A 26,285-nucleotide genomic window follows, 5' to 3' on the forward strand; every position below is an offset into this window, starting at 1 on the left:
ATATAAAGTGTGGATAGGGCTTCCATCTTTCCTTTATCAAGGATTGGACTAGATGACTTTTCTGATACTTCCCGACTTCCTGAGCTTGTCAGTCAAATGGAAGGGCTCTGTTGACTGAGAGGTACATCCCGTTTTAAAAAGGGTGCCCTTCCACAGTCTGCATCATAGGAACAGAGGAAGCTGCCTTTTACAGAGTCAGACCATTGGTTCATCTAGCTCAGTACTGTTTACACAGGCTAGCAGCAGCTTCTCCAAGGTTGCAGCGATGTCTCTCAGCGATATCTTGGAGATGCCAGGTAGGAAATTTGGCAACTTCTGCATGCAAGCATGCAGGTGTTCTTCCCAGAGCAGCCCCATCCTGAAGGGGAATATAGTGCTTGCACATGTTCTCTCCCATCCAAATGCAAACCAGGGCAGATACTGCTTAGCCAGGGGGACAATTCTTGCTTGCTGCCACAAGACCAGTTCTCCTCGTCGTGTTAACAGCAATCCAAAGTGACCTGTTGTGAGCAGAAAGGTATTCCTCATACTGCTGGGAGGCCAATGCCCAATCTATCAGTGGCATCAGGCAAACGATAAAAGGGAGAAGCTGAGAGGTTTGCACTTCCAGCTGCCCAAATCTGGAAGAGGAGACGGGGCAGGCATTCTCTGACCCAACTGCCCAGACTGTCTTGAAGCCTGTTTCCCTGTGATAATGTCAGCACGGGACTTCCAACACCCCAAGATAGCAGAGGAGTGGGTGAGAGAGAGCAGAACAGTGCGAAACATTACTGGGAACCACTTGACATGGGACAAAGGACAATTCCCTTTATTCCCCCGAGGAACACAGCAAAAATTGCACCCTGGTACATTTTGAAACTGATTCCTTTGCAGCAGCTACCGACAGGTTAAGTGAGAGAATTTAGACAGCCCTGACTCAAGTTTTGCCTCAAATTCCTGATTCAAATCCTGGATTTATGTCTAGCGCCAATCTCACTGCCTGGAGCAATGGGACAGCACAATTCTGCCTACAACATGTGTTAGGAGACCCCTCCTGGTGTGTCTGTGCTGAAAAGGAACATTGGGAGGACAGACAGGCAAACTCTATCACTGTCTTTGACCAGTACGTAAACATAAAGGAAGGGACATAATGTCACACCCATGTAACAATATAGTTTTACGAATATACAATGACATAGTAAATTATTTCACTACATTAGTCATTAGGTGTTCTCATATATTCATTGCTATTAAATAAAACTTAGCCATGTTGTAAGTAACATTGGCTTGATGGCCTGACAAGAGAAATGAGATATATCCTTCATCTTCTCTGCCTGGTATGTCCTTAAAGGTAAAGGTAAAGGTAAAGGTGTGCTGTCGAGTCGGTGTCAGAGCCTGGCAACCACAGAGCCCTGTGGTTGCCTTTGGCAGAATACAGGAGGGGTTGACCATTGCCTCCTCCTGTGCAGTATGAGATGATGCCTTTCAGCATCCTCCTATATCACTGCTGTCCGATATAGATACCTTAATCAGAGGTAGGAACACAGGAACATAGGAAGCTGCCATATACTGAGTCAGACCATTGGTCTATCTAGCTCAGTATTATCTTCACAGACTGGCGGCGGCTTCTTCAAGGTTGCAGGCAGGAATCTCTCTCAGCCCTATCTTGGAGATGCTGTCAGGGAGGGAACTTGGAACCTTCTGCTCTTCCTAGAGCGGCTCCATCCCCTATGGGGAATATCTTACCGTGCTCACACTTCTCGTCTCCCATTCATATACTACCAGGGCAGACCCTGCTTAGCTAAGGGGACAAGTCACGCTTGCTACCACAAGACCAGCTCTCCTCTCCAAGGTAGGTAAAATTAACTACTCATGCGAGTCCCTATAAAAAACTGCAATATAATATAACGTGACCCACATCCTTTATGGCCTGTGCATCTCACGGGCAGTAGCATTCAGAATAAGAAACCTTGCCGAGGGCAACACATCAAAGCGGGCCAGTGCAAACTCTCTACGGTACTTAGGAGTAATTAGAGCTTGACAGTAATCAGCTGGCTTAGTCCTAAAGGCAAATCTCCATATTTTGAGTCATTTCGGGGAGCCCTCCTGATCTCTTGTTGCCATTCCAAGTCTAATATACATTGGGAGGGGGCAATTCATAATAGAAAAACAATTGTGGGGCGTGGAGGGGGGGGGATGCCAAGTCCTTCCTTCTCCCAGATACTTTTCCTGCCACTCAGGGCCTCAGGTCTATATTTCCTTGCCAATTCTAGATCTGGAATCCTGACTGAGAGAAAAGTAGCTTGCGTGGGCAGCTGGACGGGGAGGCATGGTGGGTGGGAAAGGTTTACGAACACTGCTGCTTCCTTTATGTTTAGCCTGGGTGTTTTTCACACAGGGCTTTTAGTCGGCATCTCCTTCAAAATGGAGCTGTGCGTTCACATATCGGCCAGATTTACCCCAAGGTCCCTGTGAGCTATCGGGGAGCACTTCACGGACAATTCGGGTTTTTCATTGCGCATTAGAGTGTAGCCTGATTTATATCCAGGGTAAAAAAAAAATCAACTTTTTGCCTTGGTTTTGGGGGGCAACTTCAAATTCGCAGTTGTCATGGTAAAGCCTGCTGTGTGAAAGACCCCCAGGAGAAGAAACGTCTAAGGGGTGTGTGTGTGTGTGTGTGTGTGTATTTATTATTTATTTATTTAACATTTTATTTCTATAAAACAGAATAAAAACTTATGGCTCTGGGAGGTTTACAATAAATCAGTACAAATTAAAGCAAAGTTAAAGCGTGAAAACATTAAAATAATTTAAAATTTAACGCACTGTTAAAAACTGTAAGTCTAATTAAAAGCCGGGATGTCTTAACTGCCTTCTTAAAAGTGATCAGAGAACCATCTTCAAATATCGGCAGAACTGTCTCATAGGAGAAGGGGTGATTAGAACCAATGAGTTGAAATTACAGGCTAGGCATTAGGAGGAATCTGCTGATTGCAATGGCTGTTTGATCATGAAACAATCTGCCTCATGCAGTGGTTGGGCAGCCGTCTGTTAGGGCGGTTGTAGCAAATCCCTGCACCAAGCAGGGGGCTGGACTAGAAGATCTCTGAGGTCCCCTCCCAGTCTAACCGCTCTAAATAACCACTCTATGAGGCCATTCTCACGATTGCCAAAAAGCAAGCTAAGGGAGCCTAGCCCGCTTTTTGGCGATTGTGAGAACCACCAGGCTTGCAGGAGAGCCCGGTGTCCTCAAAGCGGGTAACCCGCTTAGTAGCCCTCCCATTAGACGAGGTTAGCGGAGCGAGCGATCTGCTAACCCCGTCTTTTCAATTGTGTGCTGACACGGCGTGGCTCCTCACCACGGCAACACACGAGGAGACCCCCGCCAGGAGGCTGAAACCAGCCTCCTGGCCCTGGGGGTCTCTCCAGGATGTCCTGCGCACTCGTGCAGGGGATCCTGGAACTTCCAGAGGCCGTGCGGCCCCCGATCCCCACAGCCTCCGCCGGCTCCATGGCAGCTGATCCGGCCACCCAGGGCTGCAGCCTGGATCATCTGCGGGGAGAGCATGCTAAGCCCGCTTTCCCCGCAGAACCCCCTCCGGTGAGTCTCACCGATCGTGAGACTCGCCTCTATGGTAATTTCTTGCAAATTATCCACCCTTAATACTGCTTTGTAGCCGGGAGATAGCAGCAGAGGGGCTTCCAAGATGTGATGTGGGCAATGCTCCTCTCTTCTGCAGCACAGGGTTTAATAATACTTTTGAACAGGACTTTGTACTTCAGGAGAAATAAACTCTTACTCACTTGCATTGGCAGTCAGACAAACATGCTTTTTCATAGGTAACACAATAACATGGGAAGGAACCAGAAAGAAAAGTCCAAGGAGAGAGTCTAATTCCAACCTGAAATATAAGGTTCTAATATTGCCTTTAGTGGTCGTGCCAATATTTCTCACATTTTAAAATGCTCAACTCAAATGTTGTCTTTCAAATTGCTACGAGTTCAAAGAATCATAGAGAATTGTAGCATGTTCGAGTTGGAAGGGATCTTGGTGGTTTCTAGTCCAAACCACCAGCTTAGTGCAGGAACATCCCACCTGTGTTTGACAATTTCCAAGGAAGAGGAGCTAATCACTACATGAGGCAGACTGTTCCACAGTCTTATAGTCAGGAAATTTCTACCAATGTCAATGAGGAGATGAATCAATTTTGTTGTAATTTCACAGAATCACAGAGTTTTAGAGTTGGAAGGGACCTTGGAGGTCTTCTGGTCCAACCCCTGCTCAGTGCTACAGCATCCCTGACAAGTGGCCCTCTGTTTGAAAATCTCCAGAGAAGGAGAGCCCATCACTTCATGAGGTAGGCTGTTCCACTGTCCAGCAACTCTTACATGTTGTCTAGGATTGAGTAATGAACTCATACGCACTTTATATTGCAGTTAAACAAACGTGTTTCTTCATTGCTGGGCAGAACACACTAGGGCTATTCACGCGATCTGCAAAAATCGGGCTAGGAATGCCTAGCCTGATTTTTGCTAATCGTGAGAACCACCGGGCTCGACTATGAGCCCGGTGGTTCTAGAGCGGGTAACTCGCTCAAGAACCCCTGCCCTAAAACCAGGTTTGCAGAGCGAGCGCTCCGCAAACCCGGTTTTAATAATCGTGAGTAGCCGCGGTGTGGCTTTGCACCGTGCCTACTCACAAGGAGACCCCCAGAGGGGAGGCGAAAAGCCACCTCCCGGCTCCGGGGATCTCGCCAGCATGCCCTGCGCACTAGCACAGGGCATGCTGGAGTTTGCGGGGGCCAGCAATCATGTCGGTGGCCGATCTGGCCACCCAGGGCTCCCTCTCCGCTCACCCTGCAAAACCGGGTCTCGCGGATTGTGAGACCCAGCTCACTAAGGTAGAAACTGAAAAGAACAAGAAAGAAAAGTCTAATGGTGATACCGAACTAGATGAACAAAGGGTTTGACTCCATATAAAGGCAGACACCCCCACCCCCTAGTTTTAGGAACTGCTGAGATAACATCTTTGAATGCTTGAAAACAGACTTCATCTGGTTCTCCATTTCTGCTTTCAGGCCTCTAAAGTGAAGACTGGTTTCCCAGGTGTTGGGCTTCAAGGACCCACCTCTAGACCCCAGGTCTTTGTGGGCTGCTGGAGGCTTGGAGGAACTCCTAACATCATGGGACTTGCGTGGCTGACCAGGCTGGTCCTGGGATGTTCAGCGCTCGTGTGCTTCCAGGACTCTGCTTACGCCCAGCACGATGGTGAACTCCAGGCTGATAGATTTGCAAGCTACGAAAACAAACAGCCGCCCAGCAGAGTGAGACGGAGAGGCCACGAGACTTTGAGAGGGTCAGTTGCATTTTCTCTCTCTCCTCAGTTCAGACAAAGTGATTGGAGGCAGGGGGCAGAATTTTCAAGCATCCTTTTTTCTTTTTCTTTTCCCCTCCTTGGTCCAGCACTGTCCATTCAAACTGGGAACAGACCTCCGAGGCCTCAGGTTTCAATCTATTTTGGCCAGGGGCGGCTCTCCCATGAGGCCAAGTGAGGCAATGGCCTCAGGCAGTGATTGCACCATGAGGTGGGCATCATCCCATCTGCCGCCTGCTACTGCCCCACCACCTCTCTCCTCCCATCCCCCTGCCCCCCGCTGGGCTCTTTCCCCTCTCTTCCTCCCTTACTGGCTGCGTCCCTGACCTCTCTGGCTACAACCTGTGGGATAAAGCCTGGCACTGATGTCACCTCACTTCCTCCTTTTGGCCTCACTTTCCAGGTCCTGCTGTGCCCTCTGACCCAGGCACACTGCTACTCACTGATGCATGCAGCATGCATCCAGCTTTGCCCAGTAGAGGTCTATCAACGGCTACTAGTTGGAGGGCCACCAATGGATGCCTCTGAATACCAGTTGCAGGGGAGTAACAGCAGGAGAGATGGCATGCGCTCAACTCCTGCCTGTAGGCTTCCAGTGGCATCTGGTGGGCCACTGTGTGAAACAGGATGCTGGACTAGATGGGCCTCCTTGGGCCTGATCCAGCAGGGCTGTTCTTATGTCCTTATCTGTTTCTCCTTGCCACAAGCCATTGCTCCAGCGCCCGCATGCCCTCTCTCTCTCGCTCCCGTTTAATGAAACGTCGGTACAATTCCTCAAGAGCATTTTTGCGCATGTGCCAACATTTCACAAGTGCCATTGTGCAAGAGGCGGCCATTATTTCCAATGGCCCTCTATCACGCAGCTGTGTGCATTTTCATGCATTTGCGCCAATTGTGAAATTGCATGAATGTTTCATTAAAGCGCACCATGGAGCATTGCACACAGTATGCCAGCTGCTGGATATCCTTACTACAAAGTGGATGTGCTATGAGGGGCTGTGAGGATGTGCAGGAAACCCTTGCAGACAGGGGCGGATGAAGCTTTTTGCTGCCCGTAGACAAGCAAAGATTTGTCGCCCCTCTCTGTCTCTCTGCTTACAAGAAGCTGAATCTTCTTTTTCTACCTTAAAAAAACCCTGCTGCTGTGCTGCAGGATGGTGGTGGCGCGGCCGGGATGGTGGCGGAGATGGCATGAGAGGTCTTTCCTCACACACATACCTGTGCAGAGAGACCCCAAAGGGGCCGAAAATGGCCCGACTAGCCATTTGGGAGGCAGGTGGGCCTGTGGGAGGAGCTCTCACCGCTGTCGCCACCATGCCGCTGCCATCCCACCACCATCCCGCTGCACAGTGGTGGTTTTAAAAGGTTTAAAAAACCTTTTAAACACACCATCCTCCAAATTTGCTGCCCCTCAGAATTTGCCGCCATAGACTAGTGCCTATGGTGCCTATGCGTAAAACTGCCCCTGCAGTCTGCCTGCACATGTGCGATTGCAACAGAGCCCATTGAGCTCCAATGAACCTTTTTGTTGGAGCTGGAGGGAGAGGCAGAACTCTCTTTGGGCAACTATGTGCAGTGAATTCAGGCCACTCAAAGGTGCTGAGGCTGGGCCAGGATCATGCTCCACCTCCCTCCCTCATAGGTGCTGGCAAAGAGTTGGCACACATGGGACCAGGACCGGGGGGATTGCCTGCCCGCCCTCTTCTCTCCCTCCACTCTTGCCAGCTTTGCCAGCACTGACGAGGGCTAATGAGGTCACTGCACATGTGCCCAACACTTGTCGCTGGAGAGTGACATCATCAGCCTCCACGAGAGTGGAGAGAGAGAGAGGTGGGCCGGCAGCTGTGGAGGCAGGCATTTAGCTGTATTCCAGCCCTGGCCTCGTGTATGCTTCCAGTGGCATCTGGTGGGCCACTGTGTGAAACAGGATGCTGGACTAGATGGGCCTTCTTGGGCCTGATCCAGCAGGGCTGTCCTTAGGTTCTTATGTTCTATGCTGGTTCTTTGCCAGCACCAATGAGTGTGGGAGGGAAGCAGGGAGGTAGGCAGGCGGCTGTAGAGGCCAGTGGTGGTGGTGGGAGCCGGCAAAAAACCCTGAGCTACAGGCCACTGGCCACATGACTACCCAACTGGTTGGAGGGGACTTGATTGTACAGAAGACTGGCGATATTTTCAACCTGGATTGTAGCTGGGAGAAGAGAAGCGTTAACTGAGGCTGGTGTGTAATGCATTCCTGCACTTCCACTCCTCTGCCTCGGAGGCTGCAAAACAAACATCAAAGCTCAGCTATCCAGACAGCGACCAACACATCTGTTCCATAGACAGGTTTCTCACATGCTCCTTAAGGAGCATCTGAGGCCCTCTCTCCCCCATGGTTGGGCCCCTTTTCTGTGGAACGCCATTGCTCAAGAATTCATGTTGGCTAAATGCTCACCAAACATCTCGGGGCGGGCGGGGGGGTTGCTGACCACTGGATCTGCGCCTTGTGGGTCAAGCTTCATTTCTGGGCTATTTGCAAGCTTGCTTCAGATTTCGCAATCGGCTGGTCAGCCTCCCTTTAGCAACTCCAGGAATGGATGAGATCTGGCTGTTACTAGTAGAAAGTTTTTTGCATTATCTGACTGGAAGTAGAGAGCTTGCATCATTATCAGATTCTGTATAGCCTAGATGCTGTTGGTCCATAAGGCATCACATCTGCCTATCCACCATGGGTGTACCTGTATGAAGGACTTGTGCGGGAATGGGAGCATGGAGTGCATGCTTCCAAGGCTCGGGGACCTTGTGTGAAGCCCAGCTCGAATGGAGGTTCCACTGGACCAGGCCATGCATCGTCCCTCTCTCTCCCTGCCTGTGTGGTTTCTTGTCTAATTGGCACCCTCCAGCAGTTCCATCTATTTCCCCCTTTGCTTGGCTTTTCAGGACGGCATTTTCATAGCCACCCAGACCTCAAAAGACATTTTAGGCAGGCTGGTTTCGAAGAGAGTCTGTTAGCGCTTTGAAGGAGCGACCAGGATTGGGGAGGCGGGATTGGCTGCCCATTTGGCTGGCCCGCGGAATATGTATCGAGCAGTGTGAGAACTGATTAGCAGCCTGTCCTGCTGGCTTTCAGCCCAGCTTTAGGGCAAATGGGGTCTCTGTAGAGATAAAGCATCTCTTTCTCCCAACAGTGCTGTAACATTCCAGATCTTGACGGCTTTATCAATCACCCTTTTTAAAAAAGCCTCTCTTTTTTTCTGAAACACATTTTGTTTTGCTATCCATGCTGGTAGCAAACCGTCCCCGTTTGCCTTGGTGGGAGGAAAGTTTAGACCAGGGACAGGCCACCTTGGCTCTCCAGCTGTTGTTGAACTACAACTCCCATAATCCCCAGCCATAATAAAGAAATCTTTGGAGGCTTTCAAGAGAGCCATAAAGATGCATTCTTTTCCCAGCCTGGCTTTTAATAACATTGAGTTGGTTTTAAATCGTTTTTAAAATAAGTTTTATGTTAATATTGTAACTGCTTTTATTTTATATTTTATGTTATTTATTTTTGTTATTTACGTTATGTTACGTTATTTAGTTAGTTGTAAGGGTGATATACCACCCTTCCCAAAGCGGCCCAGGGCAGTTTACACTAAAACCCAGAAATACATAACAATTATCAGGAACCAATTAAAAGCAGATTAAAATTGCAATTAAAACTAAATATTAAATGCCAGGCTTAAAAAATACATCTTTAAGGCTCTCCTAAAAGCCTCCAGGGAAGACAATCCTCTTTTATCCATGGGGTGTGCATTCCACAACCTCGGGATGACAGCAGAGAAGGCCCGATCCCAGGTCACCACACACCTGAAGACAGATCCCCTCCTGATGATCTCAATATTAAATTTTAATGGTTTGAATTTTGGATGTAAACCGCCCTGAGCCCTTCTGAGATGGGCGTTATAGAAATGAAATGAAATGAAATAAATAAATAATAAAATGGTTCAACAACAGCTGAAGAGTCAAGGTTGCCTACCCCTGGTTTAGAATTTCACTTCATGTTAAGCATAATAGCCTTGTTCACACAATCGTTTGAATCTAGGTTTAATGTTAGTTACCAACATGGAAGTGGTTGCCTAAACCCATGCCAAGGTGGTAATCTTGGGCCATAAACCACCTTAGCCATGGGTGCACACAATCACCTCACTGTTGGCAGCCCACATTAAACCTAGGTTCAAATGACTGCGTGAACAAACCTAGCTCTGACATGCTGCACCACACTCTGCCTAGTAATGGAGCATCTGCACAGTTGCGCAAGGGCCCTCTTGTGCAAGACACTAGAATTGTGCAAACATAGTTGTGCGATGGGGGGGCCATTGTCCATCGCACAACTGCATTTGCACAATTCTAGCATCCACACAAATGCTCCATTTCTAGGCAGGCAGAGTGTTTTGCACCATGTCAGCCAATGGTTCACATTTAGCACAGCAAAATGCAGGTGGTCAGCACTGCATGTGATCTTGCATATGTCCTGTGGTGTGTGTGTGCTCCTGGCCTTGGTAGCAAGCATCAGTTGTCTCCTTTATTAAGCAGTGTCCATCCTGGTTTGCCTTTGAATGGGAGACATGTGTGAGCACTGTAAGATATTCCTGTTGTTGTTGTTGTTGTTTTTACATTTATATCCTGCTCTTCCTCCAAGGAGCTCAGAGCGGTGTACTACATACTTGAGTTTCTCTTTGACAACAACCCTGTGAAGTAGGTTAGGCTGAGAGAGAAGTGACTGGCCCAGAGTCACCCAGCTAGTTTCATGGCTGAATGGGGATTTGAACTTGGGTCTCCCCAGTCCTAGTCCAGCATTCGAACTACTACACCACGCTGGCTCGCCAGTTAGGGGATGGGGCTGCTCTGGGAAGAGTAAGAAGCTTCCAAGTTCCCTCCCTGGCAGCATCTCCAAGATAGGGCTGAGAGAGATTCCTGCCTGCAGCCTTGGAGAAGCTGCTGCCAGTCTGTGTAGACAATACTGAGCTAGATGGACCAATGGTCTGACTCAGTATATGGCAGCTTCCCATGCTAAACAGAGTCTGCGCTGCTATGATTTAAATTGCAGAATTGCAATTGTGCTCTGTGAGCGCCTTATTCCCAATGGAGGTAATGTCACACAACTGAAATTCCAAGATTTTAAGCCACAGCTGAATGGCCCACAGCAGCCCAGGAGACATTTGAAAGAGCTGCACTGGCTACCAGTTTGTTTCCGGGTCCAATTCAAGGTGCTGGTGTTGACCTTTAAAGGTTTGGGCCCGGAATACCTGAGGGACCGCCTGCTCCCAAGGGTTGCTGCCTGCTTGACGAGATCATCTGAGGGGGCTCTGCTCCGGGTGCCAACAATGAGGGAAGCTTGGTTGTCGTGCACGCAGGACAGGGCCTTCTCTGTTGCTGCCCCCAGGCTTTAGAATGCTCTCCCAGTGGCTATTCGCTCCTCGGTCTCCATCATGGCGTTTAGAAAACATGTGAAGACTTGGCTTTTTACTCAGGCTTTTATGTGATTGTCTCCATTGCTGCTTCTTTGTACATTGTATGGTATTTTTATGTATGTATTTTATTTTATTTTTAATTAGATCTATTTTTATATTTTAGCATATTTTAATTGTGTAATTTTTATAGTCTTGTTTTAACTTTTTCTATGTGAACCACCTTGTGATTATTTTAATGAAAGGCGGTATATAAATGTAACAATCCATCAATCCATCCATCCATCAATAAATTTTGGGCACACACAGAAACTTGGGCGGTGCTGAACTGCTCCCTTTTTGTTGTGCTGAGTGTGAGCCAGTAGCTGACATGCAGATTTACTCCTGAGCGATCCTATTGAAACAGCATCATTTAGAGTAACTGTCCTGAGTAGTTACTAGTAGTAACTAGTAGTAGTAGTAACTGAGTAGTTACTAGTAGTAGTTCAGTAGCTTAGTCTGGGTGTCCGCCAATGAAAATAATCACAGCCAAGAGTCCTGTGGCACCTTGGAGATGGAGAGATTGAAGGTGGCAACACTTTCCTGGGGTAGAGCCCATCCATCAGTTTCATGAAGTGTTGTCCTTAGTTAAGAAAGAGGATACTTAGTTAACAACAGCCACACATACCCCATTGCAAATTGTGAGCCAAATGGCCGTGGAATGCAAGAAATCTCCTTCCGCCTTTTTTAAAAAAGAGGGTGACTTCTAGGTCAGCAACAGTGTCCTGTTCTGCCTGTATGAATACTGTACATGCGCAGAGGCACTTTTGTCTCTGTTCTATGTATTTCAGGGTGCAGCCCTGGAGCCGGAAACAGCTCCAGGGTGGAGTTAGGGTTGCCACACTGGTCAGGGAGAATTCCTGTGCATGACCGCCAAAAGGCCTACTCTTTTAGCCTGGCTTTTAATAGTCATAGGAACATAGGAACATAGGAAGCTGCCATATACTAAGTCAGACCTTTGGTCTATCTAGCTCAGTATTGTCTTCACAGCCTGGCAGCGGCTTCTCCAAGGTTGCAGGCAGGACTCTCTCTCAGCCCTGTCTTGGAGAAGCCAGGGAGGGAACTTGGGACCTAGATGCTGTTCCTAGAGTGGCTCCATCCCCTGAGGGGAATATCTTACAGGGCTCACACTTCTAGTCTCCCTTTCATATGCAACCAGGGTGGACCCTGCTTAGCTAAGGGGACATGTTTTGCTTGCTACCACAAGACCAGCTCTCCTCTCCCCTCTTTAAAATGGTTTTAATGGTTTCCAGTGAGTTTTATGTTAGTATTTTAAATGGCTTGTTTTTGACTGTGAACTGGGAAGTATATAAATGAAACAAGCAAATAAATAAAATTGTCGGGGTGGGGGGTGGGGAGCAAACTTGAAGACCGTACTTCTTGTTTACTGGGACTGGAAGTGGAGCTTGGTGGCTCTTTTACACATTTTCCCCTGCAGTGTTCTTTGCCCAGAAGAGGTTTGGGAGCTTATATAGTTTTGGGAGCAGCAGCAGCAGTTGCAGGTGGGGCTTCTGAAGAGCTCCATCCTTCATCTTGGAACTAACAAGGACAGTGGTGCTTTAATGCTCACGGGTCCCTGTTGGCTAAGAGGGGCTCTCCCAGGATTGCAGGTGCTGCATCAGGCAATGGCTGTTCCAGAGAGAAGGGGGACCCCAACAAGGCCACTAGAGAAAAGGGGACTTTCTCTGTCCATGGGCCCATAACCAGCAACAACAATGGATATCTATATACCACTTTTCAACAAAGGTCCCCCAAGCGGTTTACATCGAGAAATAAAAATAAATAAAGATGGATCCTTGTCCCCAAAGGGCTCACAACCTGAAAAGAAACATAAGACAGACTCCAGCTGGATAGGGCCAGTTGCTCTCCCCATCCTCCATCAAGAGAACCACCACTTTAGAAAAGTGCCTCTTTGCCCAGTTAGTCGGGGACAGAGTCCCCTCGCTAACTCTAGAGATGATCAAGGAAGTAGGGGAAGGGGTTTACTGAGCCCTATACAGAGAGCCAACCTAGCTGGTGGCCAGCACTGGTGCCAGAGGAAGGGTTGGAAGAGGGGACTTTTAAACAATGGCATTATGTAGTCACAATGTCTGGAGAGAAGCACCAGCAAAATGGGTAGAATTCATTAAGGCAATATTTTGGCTCAAATGCTTGGACATTTCCTGTCCAGGATGACACATTCCCTACTGCCTGGACAGGATGCCCCATTCCTGGACTCTCCAGGACAACCCTGGACATGTGGCAACCTTAGGGGTTCCCAAACCGTGGTCTTGCAGATGTGGCTTAACTACAACTCCCATCACCCCCAGCGATGATTTATTGTGGCTGGCAGGGGTGTAGCTATAATTGAGTGGATGGGTTCAAAGAACTCAGCCCTGCCTCCCTCCAGCTCCTGAGAGCAGTGGTACACTTAGGTGTTTTGGCACCTGGACCGCCCCTGCAGCAACGCCCACTCGCCGCGAACCCCCTCCCCCCCCCGAAAAAGGAAACCTGCTTTCGAGGGCCTCCTGCTGCCACCCCACCCCCGCCCCACCCTGCTGAACCTCCAGTTCCCCCCAATAATTTTAGCTGCCATGTGCGTAGGCAAGGGGTGGTGGCCAGGGGGTGAGTGGAGCAGGCCTCTCCTCACCCGCCCCGTGGGGGTGGTGGCAGACGGAGCAGCCGCTGGGCCGGTCCACCCAGCCCAGCAGCTCTTGAGAACTGTGAGGTGCTCCAGTGCACCTGCACAGTTGAAATAGAGCATCATAAGCCCGTGATGTCATGGGCTTGTGACGATCGATTTCAACTGTGCAAGAGCGCTGGAGTGCCTTGCAGTTCTCCAGGGTCGCTGGGCCAGACAGACAGGCCCAGCAGCTGCTCTGTCCACTGACCTGAACCACCGGGGGGGGGGAGGCCTGCTCTTCTCACCCATCCGGTCAACACCCCTCAACAGCCACCCCTCGGCCACAAACATGGCAGCTAAAATTATGGGGGGTGGGTGGGGAATCGGAGGTTTGGTGTGGCGGGGTGGGCATGGGGTGATGGCAGGAGCGCCTCCCTCCCAGCCATTTGGAGGTCCCTTGGACCTTGGAGGCCATGGACTGGGGCCCCAAGGTCCGGGGGTAAGAGCGCCTCTGCCTGAGAACCCCGCAGGTCCTGAGCCCCCCAAGTTCCTGAGGCCCCCCCAGCTCCACCCCTCCCTATTTTCTTCATTATCTCCCCCACTCTGAGGGGCCACCAGGGAGAGGGGTGAGTGGGCCCCCTCTCCCCTAGCTACACCCCTGGTGGCAGGGGATTATGGGAATTATAGTCCAGCAACATCTGGAGGGCCACCGGTTCGGACGCTCTGCCCTAGGTGAAGCACTCATTGGGCCATGCCCTGGAGCAGGATCCGTCTGGTTCACAGCCCCAAACCAAAGTGTTAAGTCTGGGGCAGCCCAATCATCTTCCGCTGAGAAGTTTGACCCTCTCAGGCTCCACTGTGGTCATATGACTTAGTTGGCCTCAAGATGATGAAGGACGGGGATGAGGAGTCTCAAAAGGCCTCCCACCAGGTCAACTAAAGATCAAAGAAAATAAGTGTCTGGAAGAAGCCTGCAAATGGCATGCCCCCCCCCCCGGTCCCCCAGCCAATGTTTTGAGAGGCCTGTTGCTCACTGGAGCATCTTGTAGGGAATCATTCTGTAGTCTCCTTCTTGTGCGTGGGGAGGCTTGTCCTAACTCCAGATGCCGCTCTCCGAGGAAGTTCCTTCATGCAGAAAAATGAGAATCTAGGAGTTGGCTTTTTGGGTCTGCTTTGATGTTCAGATCATAGGAAAGCCTAGTGGGGCTTCTGTGTCTTTATGTTCCTTATTTATTTATTTATTTATTTATTAGATTTCTGTACCGCCCCGAACTTCCATCTCTGGGCAGTTCACAACAACATAAAACAAGTTAAAACACAGAAATGAAAACCTTAAAACAATTGAAAACCACAATTAAATTACAAAGCTTAGGTGAAAAGATAAGTCTTTAGTGACTTTTAAAAAGTTGCCGGAGATGGGGAGTCTCTTATTTCAACAGGGAGCGCATTCCAGGGTCTACCATAGCAACCATATGCATCGCACAGTTATTTTGTCTGCTTGGATGTGGCAGATAATGTTTTGATATTTTTTTTAAAAATCAACATCTTATAGAAATGAATTATGGATGCATTTATGCAACAAATTACAAGAAAGGAAATTACAGGGCTGCCTTTCCTCAGCCTATTGTGCACATTTAGCACACTGCCAGCGCTGCTGCGACTTGCTACATGTACTTGTGCAAATGCTGAAAACGTGCAAGGAAGTTGAATGATTGCACAGCCACTGGAAAGCAGGTCTGTGCAGTTGCACAACTCCTCGTGGAGTCTTGGCATTTGCACAAGTATGCAGTTTCGCAGCTGCTCTTAGGAAAAATCAATAGCACCTGCAGCATGCTAAATGTGTGCAGGAGGCTGCATGGTATGATAGCCAGTATCTATCTATCTATCTATCTATCTATCTATCTATCTATCTATCTATCTATCTATCTATCATATTTTTATACCTCCTGACATGCACATCTCTAGGCGTTGTACAAAATTTAAAATAATTTTTTAAAGTCATAGATTAAAATATACAAGACACAATAAAAGCAATAGTATAAAACAGTTATTAAAACAAATTATTAGCATTATTAAAATTAATTCTAATTAAAAGCCTGTGAGAACAGAAGAGTCTTGAGCGCCATCCTGAAAACAGAGAAGGAGATGCTCCAAAATGGATCAGGGAGCATATCCCAAAGCCTTAGGCATTATATGCCTAAGATTGCACATCTATTTATGTGTACCTGGGAGTACACCACAGTACCTGTTGGACTGTGGTGGGCCTTCTTCTGGCAAACTGGTAAGAAAAATCAAGTTCACAAGTACAGGATATGGGAGCACATATATTTGCTTGGCGGCAGTAGATGTAAAAGGTGTGTTACAGGCCCACAAGTTAAACATGAGCCAGCAGTGTGATGCAGCTGCTACAAAAGCGAATGCAATCTTAGGATGCATTAACCGAAGGTCCTAGGTTGGGTCTCTGGCTTCTTAAGATGAAGCTGATGATTTAGCAGGGCTAGTAAAGACCTGAGATCCTCGAAGAGCCACTGGTGGTCTGACTGAGGAAAAGGTATGTTCATCGGGGTGGTCCAAGGTATTGTGGGACCTGAGGTGAGGTGCCACATCCTGCCTTGCCCTATGCCACTGGTGTGGGCAGCCCACTTTCAAAATGGACTCTTGCAAGCTTTATTATTCATTCATTCATTCATTCATTCATTCGATTTCTATACCGCCCTTCCAAAAATGGCTCAGGGCAGTTTACAAAGAGAAATAATAAATAAATAAGATGGATCCCTGTCCCCAAAGGGCTCACAATCTAAAAAGAAACATAAGATAGACACCAGGAACAGTCACTGGAGGGGTACGGTGCTGGGGGTGGATAGGGATAGATAGATAGATAGATAGATAGATAGATAGATAGATAGATAGATAGATAGATAGATAGATAGATAGATAGATAGGATGGCTACCTGTTCCCAAAGGGCTCACTATTTAAAAAGAAACGCAAGATAGACACCAGCAACAGTCACTGGAGGGGTACGGTGCTGGGGGTGAACAGGGCCAGTTACTCTCCCCCTGCTAAATAAAGAGAATCACCACGTTAAAAGGTGCCTCTTTGCCTAGTTAGCAAAGTTAACCCTAAGTTAACCCTAACCCTAACCAGCACTGAAAGTGATGCAGGGAGGAGGGCAGGTTCCCAGCAGCCTCCTCTTCTCTCCTGGTGCTTCCTGCAAGCTTTGCAAGGCGTGTGAGGAGAGGCATTCCCTGAAAAGCTTGCACAGGCCAGATCGGTCCCAGAGAGTTGGGACCGACAGAGAGACAGAGAGACCCTGTCACCCTGCTGGCACCCCATTAATTTATCTATTTCTATTTATTGTTCGATTTCTATACCGCTTTTCATTAAAATAACCCAAAGCAGTTTACAATATAATTAAAACAATGCACAATTAAAATACAAAAAAGTCCAGATATTCAATATACATGTAAACATAATATAGCTCTATTTAAAAGTTTAAAAACTGCTGTAGAACACACAAAACACAAAGCAGCAGCAGCAAAAACTGTGCTCTCATATGGGTGAAGAGTCATTTTTAAACTTGTTTTATAAAAACTGTGATGGAAGCTGAGGAGTGGATGCCAGCCAGGAGAGTATTCCAAAGCCTGGGGGCAACAACTGAGAAGGCCCTGCCCTGAGTGCTCGACAGCCTCGCCTCACTCACTGTGGGCACATGAAGCCCCCTTCGATGATCTTTTCTAGTGGGCAGAAACCCTTGGGAGCAGGCGGTCCTTCTGATATCCAGGGCTCAAACTGCTAAGGGCTTTAAAAGTCAATATGCACTAGCTGTACTTTTTGAATATTCTTCAAGGGCAGCCCCATGTAGAACGTGTTACAGTTGTGCAGCCATGATGTGAATAAGGCATGGGTAACTGTGGCCAGATCTGCCTTCTCGAGAAAGGGACGCAGCTGGTGCACTAGCCAAAACTGTGCAAAAGTACCTCTGGCCACCGCCTCCCTCTGTGTATCCAAAAGTAGAGACAGGTCCAGCGGTTCTCCTACTTGCTCTTTCAAGGGAAGTGCAACCCCATCCAGAACTGGTTGAATTCCTTCATGATCTGCCGCTTGAGGTGTCTACCTCACTTTGCCTCATGAAAGGGCCGCCTCGATGTCCGTGCATTCCGAGTTGGCATCAAATGCCCCAAATAGGCTCATCCCCACCACCACCCCCACATGTCCTTGTTGGACATAAGCACCAGGGATCAAAGGTCAGACTCAAGATTTGCTGGTTGAATTTCAGGCCGAATGTCTGCGGCTCCCGATTCCACTCGTATTGCTGTCCTGGATGGAAGACCCTTCCCGGCGGGAACCAGTGCATTGTCCGTGAGTATCAGCAGGAACACGTCCCCTGGGGAGGGTGGGGCACAGGTCCTGATTGGTGGCTATCACTGTGGCCATTGGGCCTTTCTGAGAGGCAGGATGCTGGAAGGAGGAAATCTTATTGCCACCCCTAGACTGCTCCTGGAGCAGAGTCCTTAATCTTTTTGTACCTATGGTCACCTCCCCCTGGTCCTAAAGTATTACCCATGGGCCCCCACCCTATTTACATAATATATCCCCCCCCCTTTATTTTTTGGTCTCTTATGATTTAATGTGTGTTTTTATCTCATGTTTTAATATTGTGTTGCAAGCCACCCAGAGAACAGTTTGCTATGGGGTGGCTAACAGATAAAGTTTCTTCTTCTTCTTCTTCTTCTTCTTCTTCTTCTTCTTCTTCTTCTTCTTCTTCTTCTTCTTCTTCTTCTTCTTTCTTGTTTACACAGTCAGACAGGTATTATTGAGTGATTTGTTTTATCCAGACATCAAGTCTTTCCCAAGGACCTGGGATGGCTGAATTTTATTATCAATATTGTTGTTATTATTATAGATACTAGCTGAACCCGCACAGAGCATCTGTGCGGTAGTTCACTTCCTTTTTGGGTTTAATTGGGAGAATTCGTTTGGCTGGTCCTCCCACAGCTCTCTCACTCGCTCTGTCCCCCCCCCCACACACAACAGCTCTCTCGCTCGCTCTGTCTCTCCCCCTTCCGCGACTCTCTCGCTCGCTCTGTCTCTCCCCCCGTGCGCCTCTCTTGCTTGCTCTGTCCCCCCCACAGCGCCTCTCTCGCTCACTCTGTACACTCCCCCCACCTTCTGCCCTACTCTCCTCCCCCCAAGCCTTCTACCCCAGTCCCCTCCCCCCAAGCCTTCTGCCCCAGCTTGCTCCCTCTTCCGTTTCCCCCTCTTTCTCTCTCTCTTTTTCTCTCTCTCATTCGTGCTCCCCCCCCCACGCTTTTTAGCCTGCTTGTGTTTTCCCCGCTGGCCGTTGCTGCCTCCTCCTTCCTCCAGTCCCCAGTGTCGGACTCGGGCTGCCAAGCGCCTCCTTCCTGCATGGCCCTCCCTCTAGCAAGCATCTTCCAAAGTGGCCAGCCAATCCGGCGTCTCCACCGCCCAGCCAATCCTCTGGGTTGCCAGGACGCATCCCCACAGAGGCACGTCTACGAGAATTAATATAATAGATTGTCGCAAAATGTAGGCTGTTCCCAGTAAAGTTGTTTTTTGTAGTTGGCTGATGGTGATTTCTGTGGATGTTTGTATTTTGTTGGTTTTTTTCTTTCTCTTCTGTTCTGCTATCACCTGGTATTGTGTTATTGTTGTTGTTATTTTCACAAGGCTCCAGTAAAATAAGAGAGAGCAAGAAATGAGTGCTCAGGATAGTTATTTTCAAGAACTTCATTCTGGCAAACCGGGAAGCAAATTAAATTCAGTTCAGCAAATATTTTCCATGGACTACGTGGAACCATCCCATGGACCCCCAGATTATGAATCCCTGCCCTATAGGTTTCCTGCTATACTTCTGATACCAGTGGCACCTGGTGGCCATGTGAATGCGCCTAGTGTCTGAAGTGTGCAAAATACATCGGTAACGAAATCAGAAGCGATGTCCAAACATTCTGAATGTGAATACATATTCTTATGTATTCTGCACATGTCAGACACTATAACATTTAAGGGTTTTGTAAAAATAATTTTAAAATGGCCTTATAGTAGGAGATGTTCTCTTGCCAGCTGGTATATATAAAATCAGGTTGAAAATTTGCCAGATTCAGCTACTTGTGAAATTGCCCATGGGTGGACCGGTGTTGGTCAGGTCAACTCATCTCTAGTTCTCACTCTTCCCCTCCTCTTCTCCCAACAGCCATTTGCCGAAATACCTGTGGGGATGGGTTCTGTTCACGGCCAAATATGTGTACATGTGCCAATGGGCAACTTTCCCCCAACTGCGGCTCTGGTGGAGGTAAGGACACTCTACAAAGGTGATGCACATGTTTAGGATTTTCACAATGGAATGGGGTAGATGACTTTCCACGCCTTGATATTAAGATTAGCCATTTATTTAATTTATTATTTAAATTCCTATCCTGGTCCTCCAGTGCAATACTGCTTTGAGCGGCTTAGTGCAATAGCAAAACAATAAAACAAATAAAACACTGATCCATCTGAAATTAAGAGATCAGCTAAAACAGGCCAAATTAAAACTGGATTTTTAAAAAAAATTAAAAACACATCCGTTCCAAGCTGTTGTAAAAGACATTAAAACATTATCTAAACAGATGAGTTTTAGGATCTTACTGAAAATCCCTGAGGGAGGGAATATGGTGAATCTCTTTTGGGAGGGCATTCCAGAGCTGAGGGGCCACAACTGAGAAGGCCCTGACTCCAGCAACTTAATCTCAGTCGGTGGTTGGGCTGCCTACAGAGTGTAAACTTAGGAAGATGTACCAGGAAGCTGCAGGTTGTGCAGAGCTCCAGTTTAGAGAATACACCTCTCAGTGAATTTGGTTCACTCATTGTAACAACAATAATTAAAGAATAAGACAATACAGTGGCAATGATATATGCATTCTCCCTTACCCTTGACAAGACTTTAAAGACCTCTTTTGAAGCATAAGTAAAAACAAATAAAACCAAGATCTTAAAATTTGAGCAAACAAATTTCAATGCTAAAAGATCATTGTCAATGCTCTGTCTCAAACAACTGTAAACTCTGTTTTAAGCTCAAGAGTTTCCAGCTGTTTAAGACAGAGCATTGACAATGACGTTTTAGCACTGAAACGTGTTTGCTCAAGTTTGTAAGATCTTGGTTTTATTTGTTTTTACTTACTCACACATTAAAAGGGGTCTTTAAAATCTTGTTAATAAGGATGTAAGAACTTGAGAGAAAAGTTTCTACAAGAATACTTGTCCCCTTGTCTAACTTGTAGAGCTCAGTATTGTCCACACTGACCGCCATGTCAGAAGCTTGCCAGGATTTGGGGCTTGGAGGACTTCCCCAGCCCTACATGGAGATGCTGCCAGGGGTTGGACCTCGGACCTTCTCCATTCAAAGCAGGGGTTCTACCGCTGATCTGTGGCCACACACCCCACATAGTATGATGTTTTCCCCATGTGCAGGAGTGCACTCACACATCAGTAAGACCTTCCAAAAAAGAATATTGCTGCACTTATTCAAGCAACTGCATCAAGATTGCTCTTCTACTGGGTTTTTTATCAGTGTGAAGGAGTAACACAAAGGAAGGGAAAGGAGAAGTTTTAAAAAATGAATTTGCTTCAGCAAACAGTGCATGTTCCAGTTGCAGAATTAATTGATTGATTGATTGATTTGATTTATACAACGCCCTTCCAAAAATGGCTCAGGGCAGTTTACATCAATCTGAGACCTTCTTCTAGTTAAATCGGAATTTGGGCAACATGGAATGCAGGACAGGCTAAAATTCCAAAGCAAGGGTGGAAAGGAATCTGGATAATGGTAGTGAAAATCCACTCTTTCTGCATTGCAAAGTGAGAAAAGCTTAACTTGTGAATAGTGGTGGGAATGCATCTTAACTGCATTGAGAGAGGATTCCTGAAGCGCTTCAAAGCACACGTTTCAGCCTCTGTATATGCAGTTTCATAGAGCACATGTGTTCTACATTCTGCCTTTGTGCATGTTGCCATTTAATCTCAGGCCTGTAGACCAGGGCTGCACCACGTCAGTCCTCAAGCTGTGGCTGAACTACAACTTCCTTCATCTCCAAGCACAGTGGCCAATAGCCAGGGATGATGGGAGAGAGAATCCAGTATCTGCCAGATGGCCAGCTCTGTTTAGCTTTGCTGTAGCTTTGCTATAGACTTAATTTTCCAATATTCATTCATTCATTCATTCATTCATTCATTCATTTATCAAATGTGTACACTGCCCCAAGCTTTCGTCTCTGGGTGGTTAACAATAGCAAAAAAACCAGTTACAAACATATACAAAAAACTTAACTTAGCAATTTAAAAATAAATCAGATATGTAGGAAGTAGTTCCCCACCACCACCACACCTTCAAACTCTAACCAATAAAGGTTGAAAATTAAAACTTGGATTTGATAGGCTGAAAAACAACAAGAATAAAGGCCTCCCTTGAACTGCGCACAAACTACAGGGCAGTGGTGAGAGTCTCGCACTAGGGCTGGGGAGACCTGAGTTCAAATTCACATTCAGCCACGAACCTAACTGAGTGGCTCTGCGCCAGTGGCTTATCTCTCAGTCTAACCCACCTTGCAGGGTTGTTGTGAGGATATACAGAACTGTGCGCACTGTTCTGGGCTCTTTGTAGGAAGAGCAGGATAGGAATGTTTACAATAAATAAATAAACTTAATCCTCGAACAGGGGTGGAAAAGCAAGAGGCTGGCAATCATGGGTGTCTTGGGCTGGGCAGGCAAGGGGGCGGTTGTCCCCCTGAATTGAGCCAGCCCCATTGCATTCAGTGGGGCTTACTCCAGGTAAGTGGGTACAGGATTGCAGCCTTTGCCCTGCCCGCCAAGAAAAAGTCCTGTGAACGCTGATGAAAAATCCATTCTTCTGACTGTTTAAGTGGAGAAAGCTTTACTTGTGAATAGTGAGAAGTCATCTTCATTCAAGTGGAAGAAGATTCCTGATTGAATCTTGGGGGTGGGGCAAAGAAAGATAGCAATGCTTTTGCAGAATCTCCCTGTAAAATGTGTCCCTCCTTCCAGCACCCGCCACCCCAGTCAAGGGGATCTTAAGCTCCTGCATTTCACTCTAATGGACACCACAGATGTTAGCAATCTTCCCAACAATGTGAAGAATTTAAGCATGTGGAGGGGGTGGGGAGAAAAGTGCATTTCCCACATTCCAGTGGGCCCTATGGGTCAGTGCCGGGTGGGGGGAGAGAAGAAGAATGCAAGATTTCACAGGGCATTCACAACAGGGTGTGCAGATGAATGGATGGCAGAGAACCCCGCCTTGCTATCTATGAGCCCTGGTTTGCTTTGGGAGCGTTGAGAGCCATCAGCTCTCCCCCTCAGCCCCGTTTCGGCCTGATCCTGCTTGCGCATCGCCTTTGTGTGAATGTGATGTAAGAAGTGGGGACAGTGGGGGCAATTTGCACCCACCTGGGCAAACACCCCTCACTAAAACTTCTCTACTAGAAGAAGAGCACTCCACTAAATAGACTCTTTCTCCCTCTGCAACATTTCTGGTTCAGCTTAGTAGAGAACGGCATGTGAAATCTATAACATTCACCGGTGCATTTCCCTTGTCTGCGCACACATCCTTTGTTGCCTAGAGTCACAATCCATGACATTTGGAAGCTGACTCAGAGTGGGAGAAAATCCTCAGAACTGGGGATTTGACAGCATAATTGCAGAAGTGTGTTATATTCATTGGGGAAGATTTGGTGGGGAGTAGCAGTGCAGTCTGCAGGAAGCATCTTTGGCAGGGAGAGGAGAAATGGAAACCTTTGATCTGGGTCTGGGTCCTAGAGGAGCCCGGATGACTCACTTCGCTTTTCTCATCTGTTATTAGCCACTTTTTACATCATCTAACAAAACCCACTTTTGCATGACTTGAATTTTGGAACGGCACAAATGCTCTTTGTTTTAGAACTTCACATTTGCAGGGGTGAGCACTGCACATTTTGTGCCTGGTGGCATATATTTTTTTAAAAGCCCCGCTGGTCTGCACTGATTGGCAGCAGCTCCCCACATTGTTCCCAGAGCTGCTACCTGAGAATATTTCAGCTGGATTTGAATTTGGGACCCTGTGCATACCAAGGGAGTGCTCTGCCACTACAGACACGCTGGCGAAAAACCAAAGAGATTTCATTTCTGCTGTCCAAAAATTTCTGGCTGCCTTTTGTCCAGTGACTGCCTCTCCAAAGAGCTTCTCCATCCTTTCGAACCAAGACCTGGAACCTTCTGCATCCAATGCACATGCTCTACCACAGAGTTATGGCCCCTTCCCAAACATCTGGGATGGGGGTGTAGTGCAGTGGAAGAGAATCTGCTCTTTGCATGCCGAAGGTCCTCCCAGGTTCAGTCCTTGGCAGCATCTCCAGATGGGGCTGAGAAAGACCCCTGCCTGAAACCCTGGAGAGCTGCGGCCAGAGTGGACACCACTGTATTTATCTGAATCCAAGGCTAGGTTTCCCCCCAAATTCTTTTTAGCTAGAAATTGAGAGGTCATCTTAAATTGAGAGTCTGCAGCCTATAAGGGGAATATATGTATAACCTTAAAAAACCCCAACCTTTTTTAATATGGGAGTTGTCTTAAATACAGAGCCATCTTTGATTTGGGTAAATAGGGTACTACTACTACTACTGCTACTATTTATATACCACTTATATTGTTTTTTCAAACAATAATTACTCAAAAATCACTAAATCATTGTTTTTCAAACCAGGAAAAGGCACTAGTCCAGTATGGACCTGAATTTGCTAAAAAAAAAAAAAACATTAAAAAAATTAAAAATATACATTATTTCTGGTAAAGAAATGTCACCAACACTTTGAACCTTCTTTTTAGGAGTTAAAAACGTAAATGGCTGTATCTTAACTACTTTCCCACAGATTTGCACCAAATCTGGTAGAGTAGTGTCCTTTGTCCCTTAGTTGATGTGTGCACAATTTCATGGGGATTGGGTGGATACCTTTAATTTCTAAGCAACAGAATGAATGTTCAGGGCTTATGATGGTGGATTGTTGAAAACACTCCTCATCTTAACTATACTGGCACAACTGTGCCCGTATAATACATAGACAACCCCCCACTTCCGCCAGATGCCGCCTCTTTAACTGTTCCCATCTTTCCTTCTCCAGTTCAGTCCTGCAACGTGAGGTGTATGAACGGTGGGAGTTGCAATGATGACACCTGTCTGTGCCAGAAGGGATATACGGGAGCCTACTGTGGCCAGCGTAAGTAAGGGGAAAGCTAGTGGAGAGCATGAGGGGGTTCTGAGGAGGGCAGCCAAGATGGGGAGGGGGCCGGAAAGCAAGCCCAGTGAGGATCACTTGAAGGAGCTAGTAGCTAGGTTGAGCCTGGAGAAGAGGCGACTAAGAGGGAGATACAGGAGCGGAGCCAAGTGAGTGGCAGCCTGTGTCCGGCGGCTGTGTCCGGCGGCCCCACTCGCCCCGCCCCCTATGTCTGATATCAAACACAGGGGTTAGCCATGTCCCCCCAGGGGCATAGGAAGGGCCTAGGAAGAGTGGACCCAGAGACAAGATTTTAAAATGCCCCCCCCCCCCCACTCACTGAAGCTCAGCTCATGAACTAAAGAAATCTTAAATGAGGCTGAATAGTGGTAACAAAAAGCAATATAAAGAGTGTGTGTGTGTGTGTGTGTGTGTGTGTGTGTGTGTGTAACCTATGTGCCACAATGGAACTTCATCCTAAATTATTTTTAAAAGGGTTTTGTAAATTGTGGACGATGCAAGTCATGTAACGGTACTAGAGACAGACATGCTGTTCTGGTAGCTCCAGGTCTTAACACTCACATCAATTTTGGAGGATGAATACAACTGAAGGAAGCCCGGGCGGGTGCGTGGCTGGGGGAGTCAGTCATGTGACTTGCCTCTGGGGGGCCCCCAAGGCAGTGGGCCCCCAGACAACTGTCTCCCCTTGCCCTATTATAGTTATGCCCTTGGCCCCCGCGTCTGATGTCAGATGCGGGGGTGGGGGCATGGTCTGGCTCCCAAACGGGACTGTGTGGCCCCATTTGGGAGCTAGTTCGGGCCCAGTGCTGAGAGAGAGCCGCTCCTGGCCGCACTGTGAATGCAGCGCTGGCCATTTGACTCCTGAAAGGGGCCGCACAGCCCCGCTCGGGAGCTAAACTAGGCTCCCCCGCCAGAGGCGTATCTAGGGGAAATAACGCCTAGGGCAAGCACTGAAATTGTGCCCCCTGTTCAAATATCTGACACCCATCTTTCAGATCACTTTACCATAATATCAGCTCAAAAATACAAGTCAAGCTAGTTAATCTTTTAATCTTTCAAAAACTATTTAGCAGTGGATGTAGCCAGACCAAAAAATGCTGGAAAATGACAACTTTCAGTATGCTGGGGCTCATGAAATACCCAAATACTACGTGGAGGTGTACTTGGAAAACTAAACAGAAGTGCCTGTCTAATTCTCTACTATGCATTGTAGCATCACTATTACATAAGTTTTAAAAATAAATGGAGAATTTGACTTTTCCCAGATACTCTGGAAAATAATTAAAAGATATGCAGAGTAAACTGTGTCACTGCTTGGAATATATTCTAGTATTTCAGAAAGACAGTTAAAATGAGAGAAAGAGAGCAAGAAACTCCCAGTGGGTCTTAATACTAAGGATTTCACATTGATTCAAAGAGAAACTCACCATTAATAGCCATATTATTAAGATATCACATTTAACTCACTTATCACAAGAAGCAAAGTAAGAACAAATGAATACAATCCTAGCTCATAAGCTTCAGCTCAGTATTCACAAACCCTGATTCTCTGTACGTAGTGCCAAACTGAATATGTATACA

General features: G+C 47.3%; 1 protein-coding gene across 2 annotated transcripts in view; it reads left to right on the top strand.

Moving 5' to 3' along the window:
* Positions 1 to 26,285, top strand: part of FBN3 (fibrillin 3) — a 235,163-nt gene that overhangs the window by 11,190 nt on the left and 197,688 nt on the right. For both annotated transcript variants that reach the window (XM_053298377.1, XM_053298378.1), the window contains exons 2-6: positions 4,205 to 4,337; positions 5,058 to 5,335; positions 17,704 to 17,786; positions 19,642 to 19,740; positions 24,591 to 24,686. In XM_053298377.1, the coding sequence (XP_053154352.1) occupies positions 5,163 to 5,335; positions 17,704 to 17,786; positions 19,642 to 19,740; positions 24,591 to 24,686 (451 nt within the window). In that variant the 5' untranslated portion in view covers positions 4,205 to 4,337; positions 5,058 to 5,162. The remainder of the gene's footprint in view (positions 1 to 4,204; positions 4,338 to 5,057; positions 5,336 to 17,703; positions 17,787 to 19,641; positions 19,741 to 24,590; positions 24,687 to 26,285) is intronic.

Source organism: Hemicordylus capensis, chromosome 2 (genome assembly GCF_027244095.1).
Source record: "Hemicordylus capensis ecotype Gifberg chromosome 2, rHemCap1.1.pri, whole genome shotgun sequence".
Lineage (NCBI taxonomy): Eukaryota > Metazoa > Chordata > Lepidosauria > Squamata > Cordylidae > Hemicordylus > Hemicordylus capensis.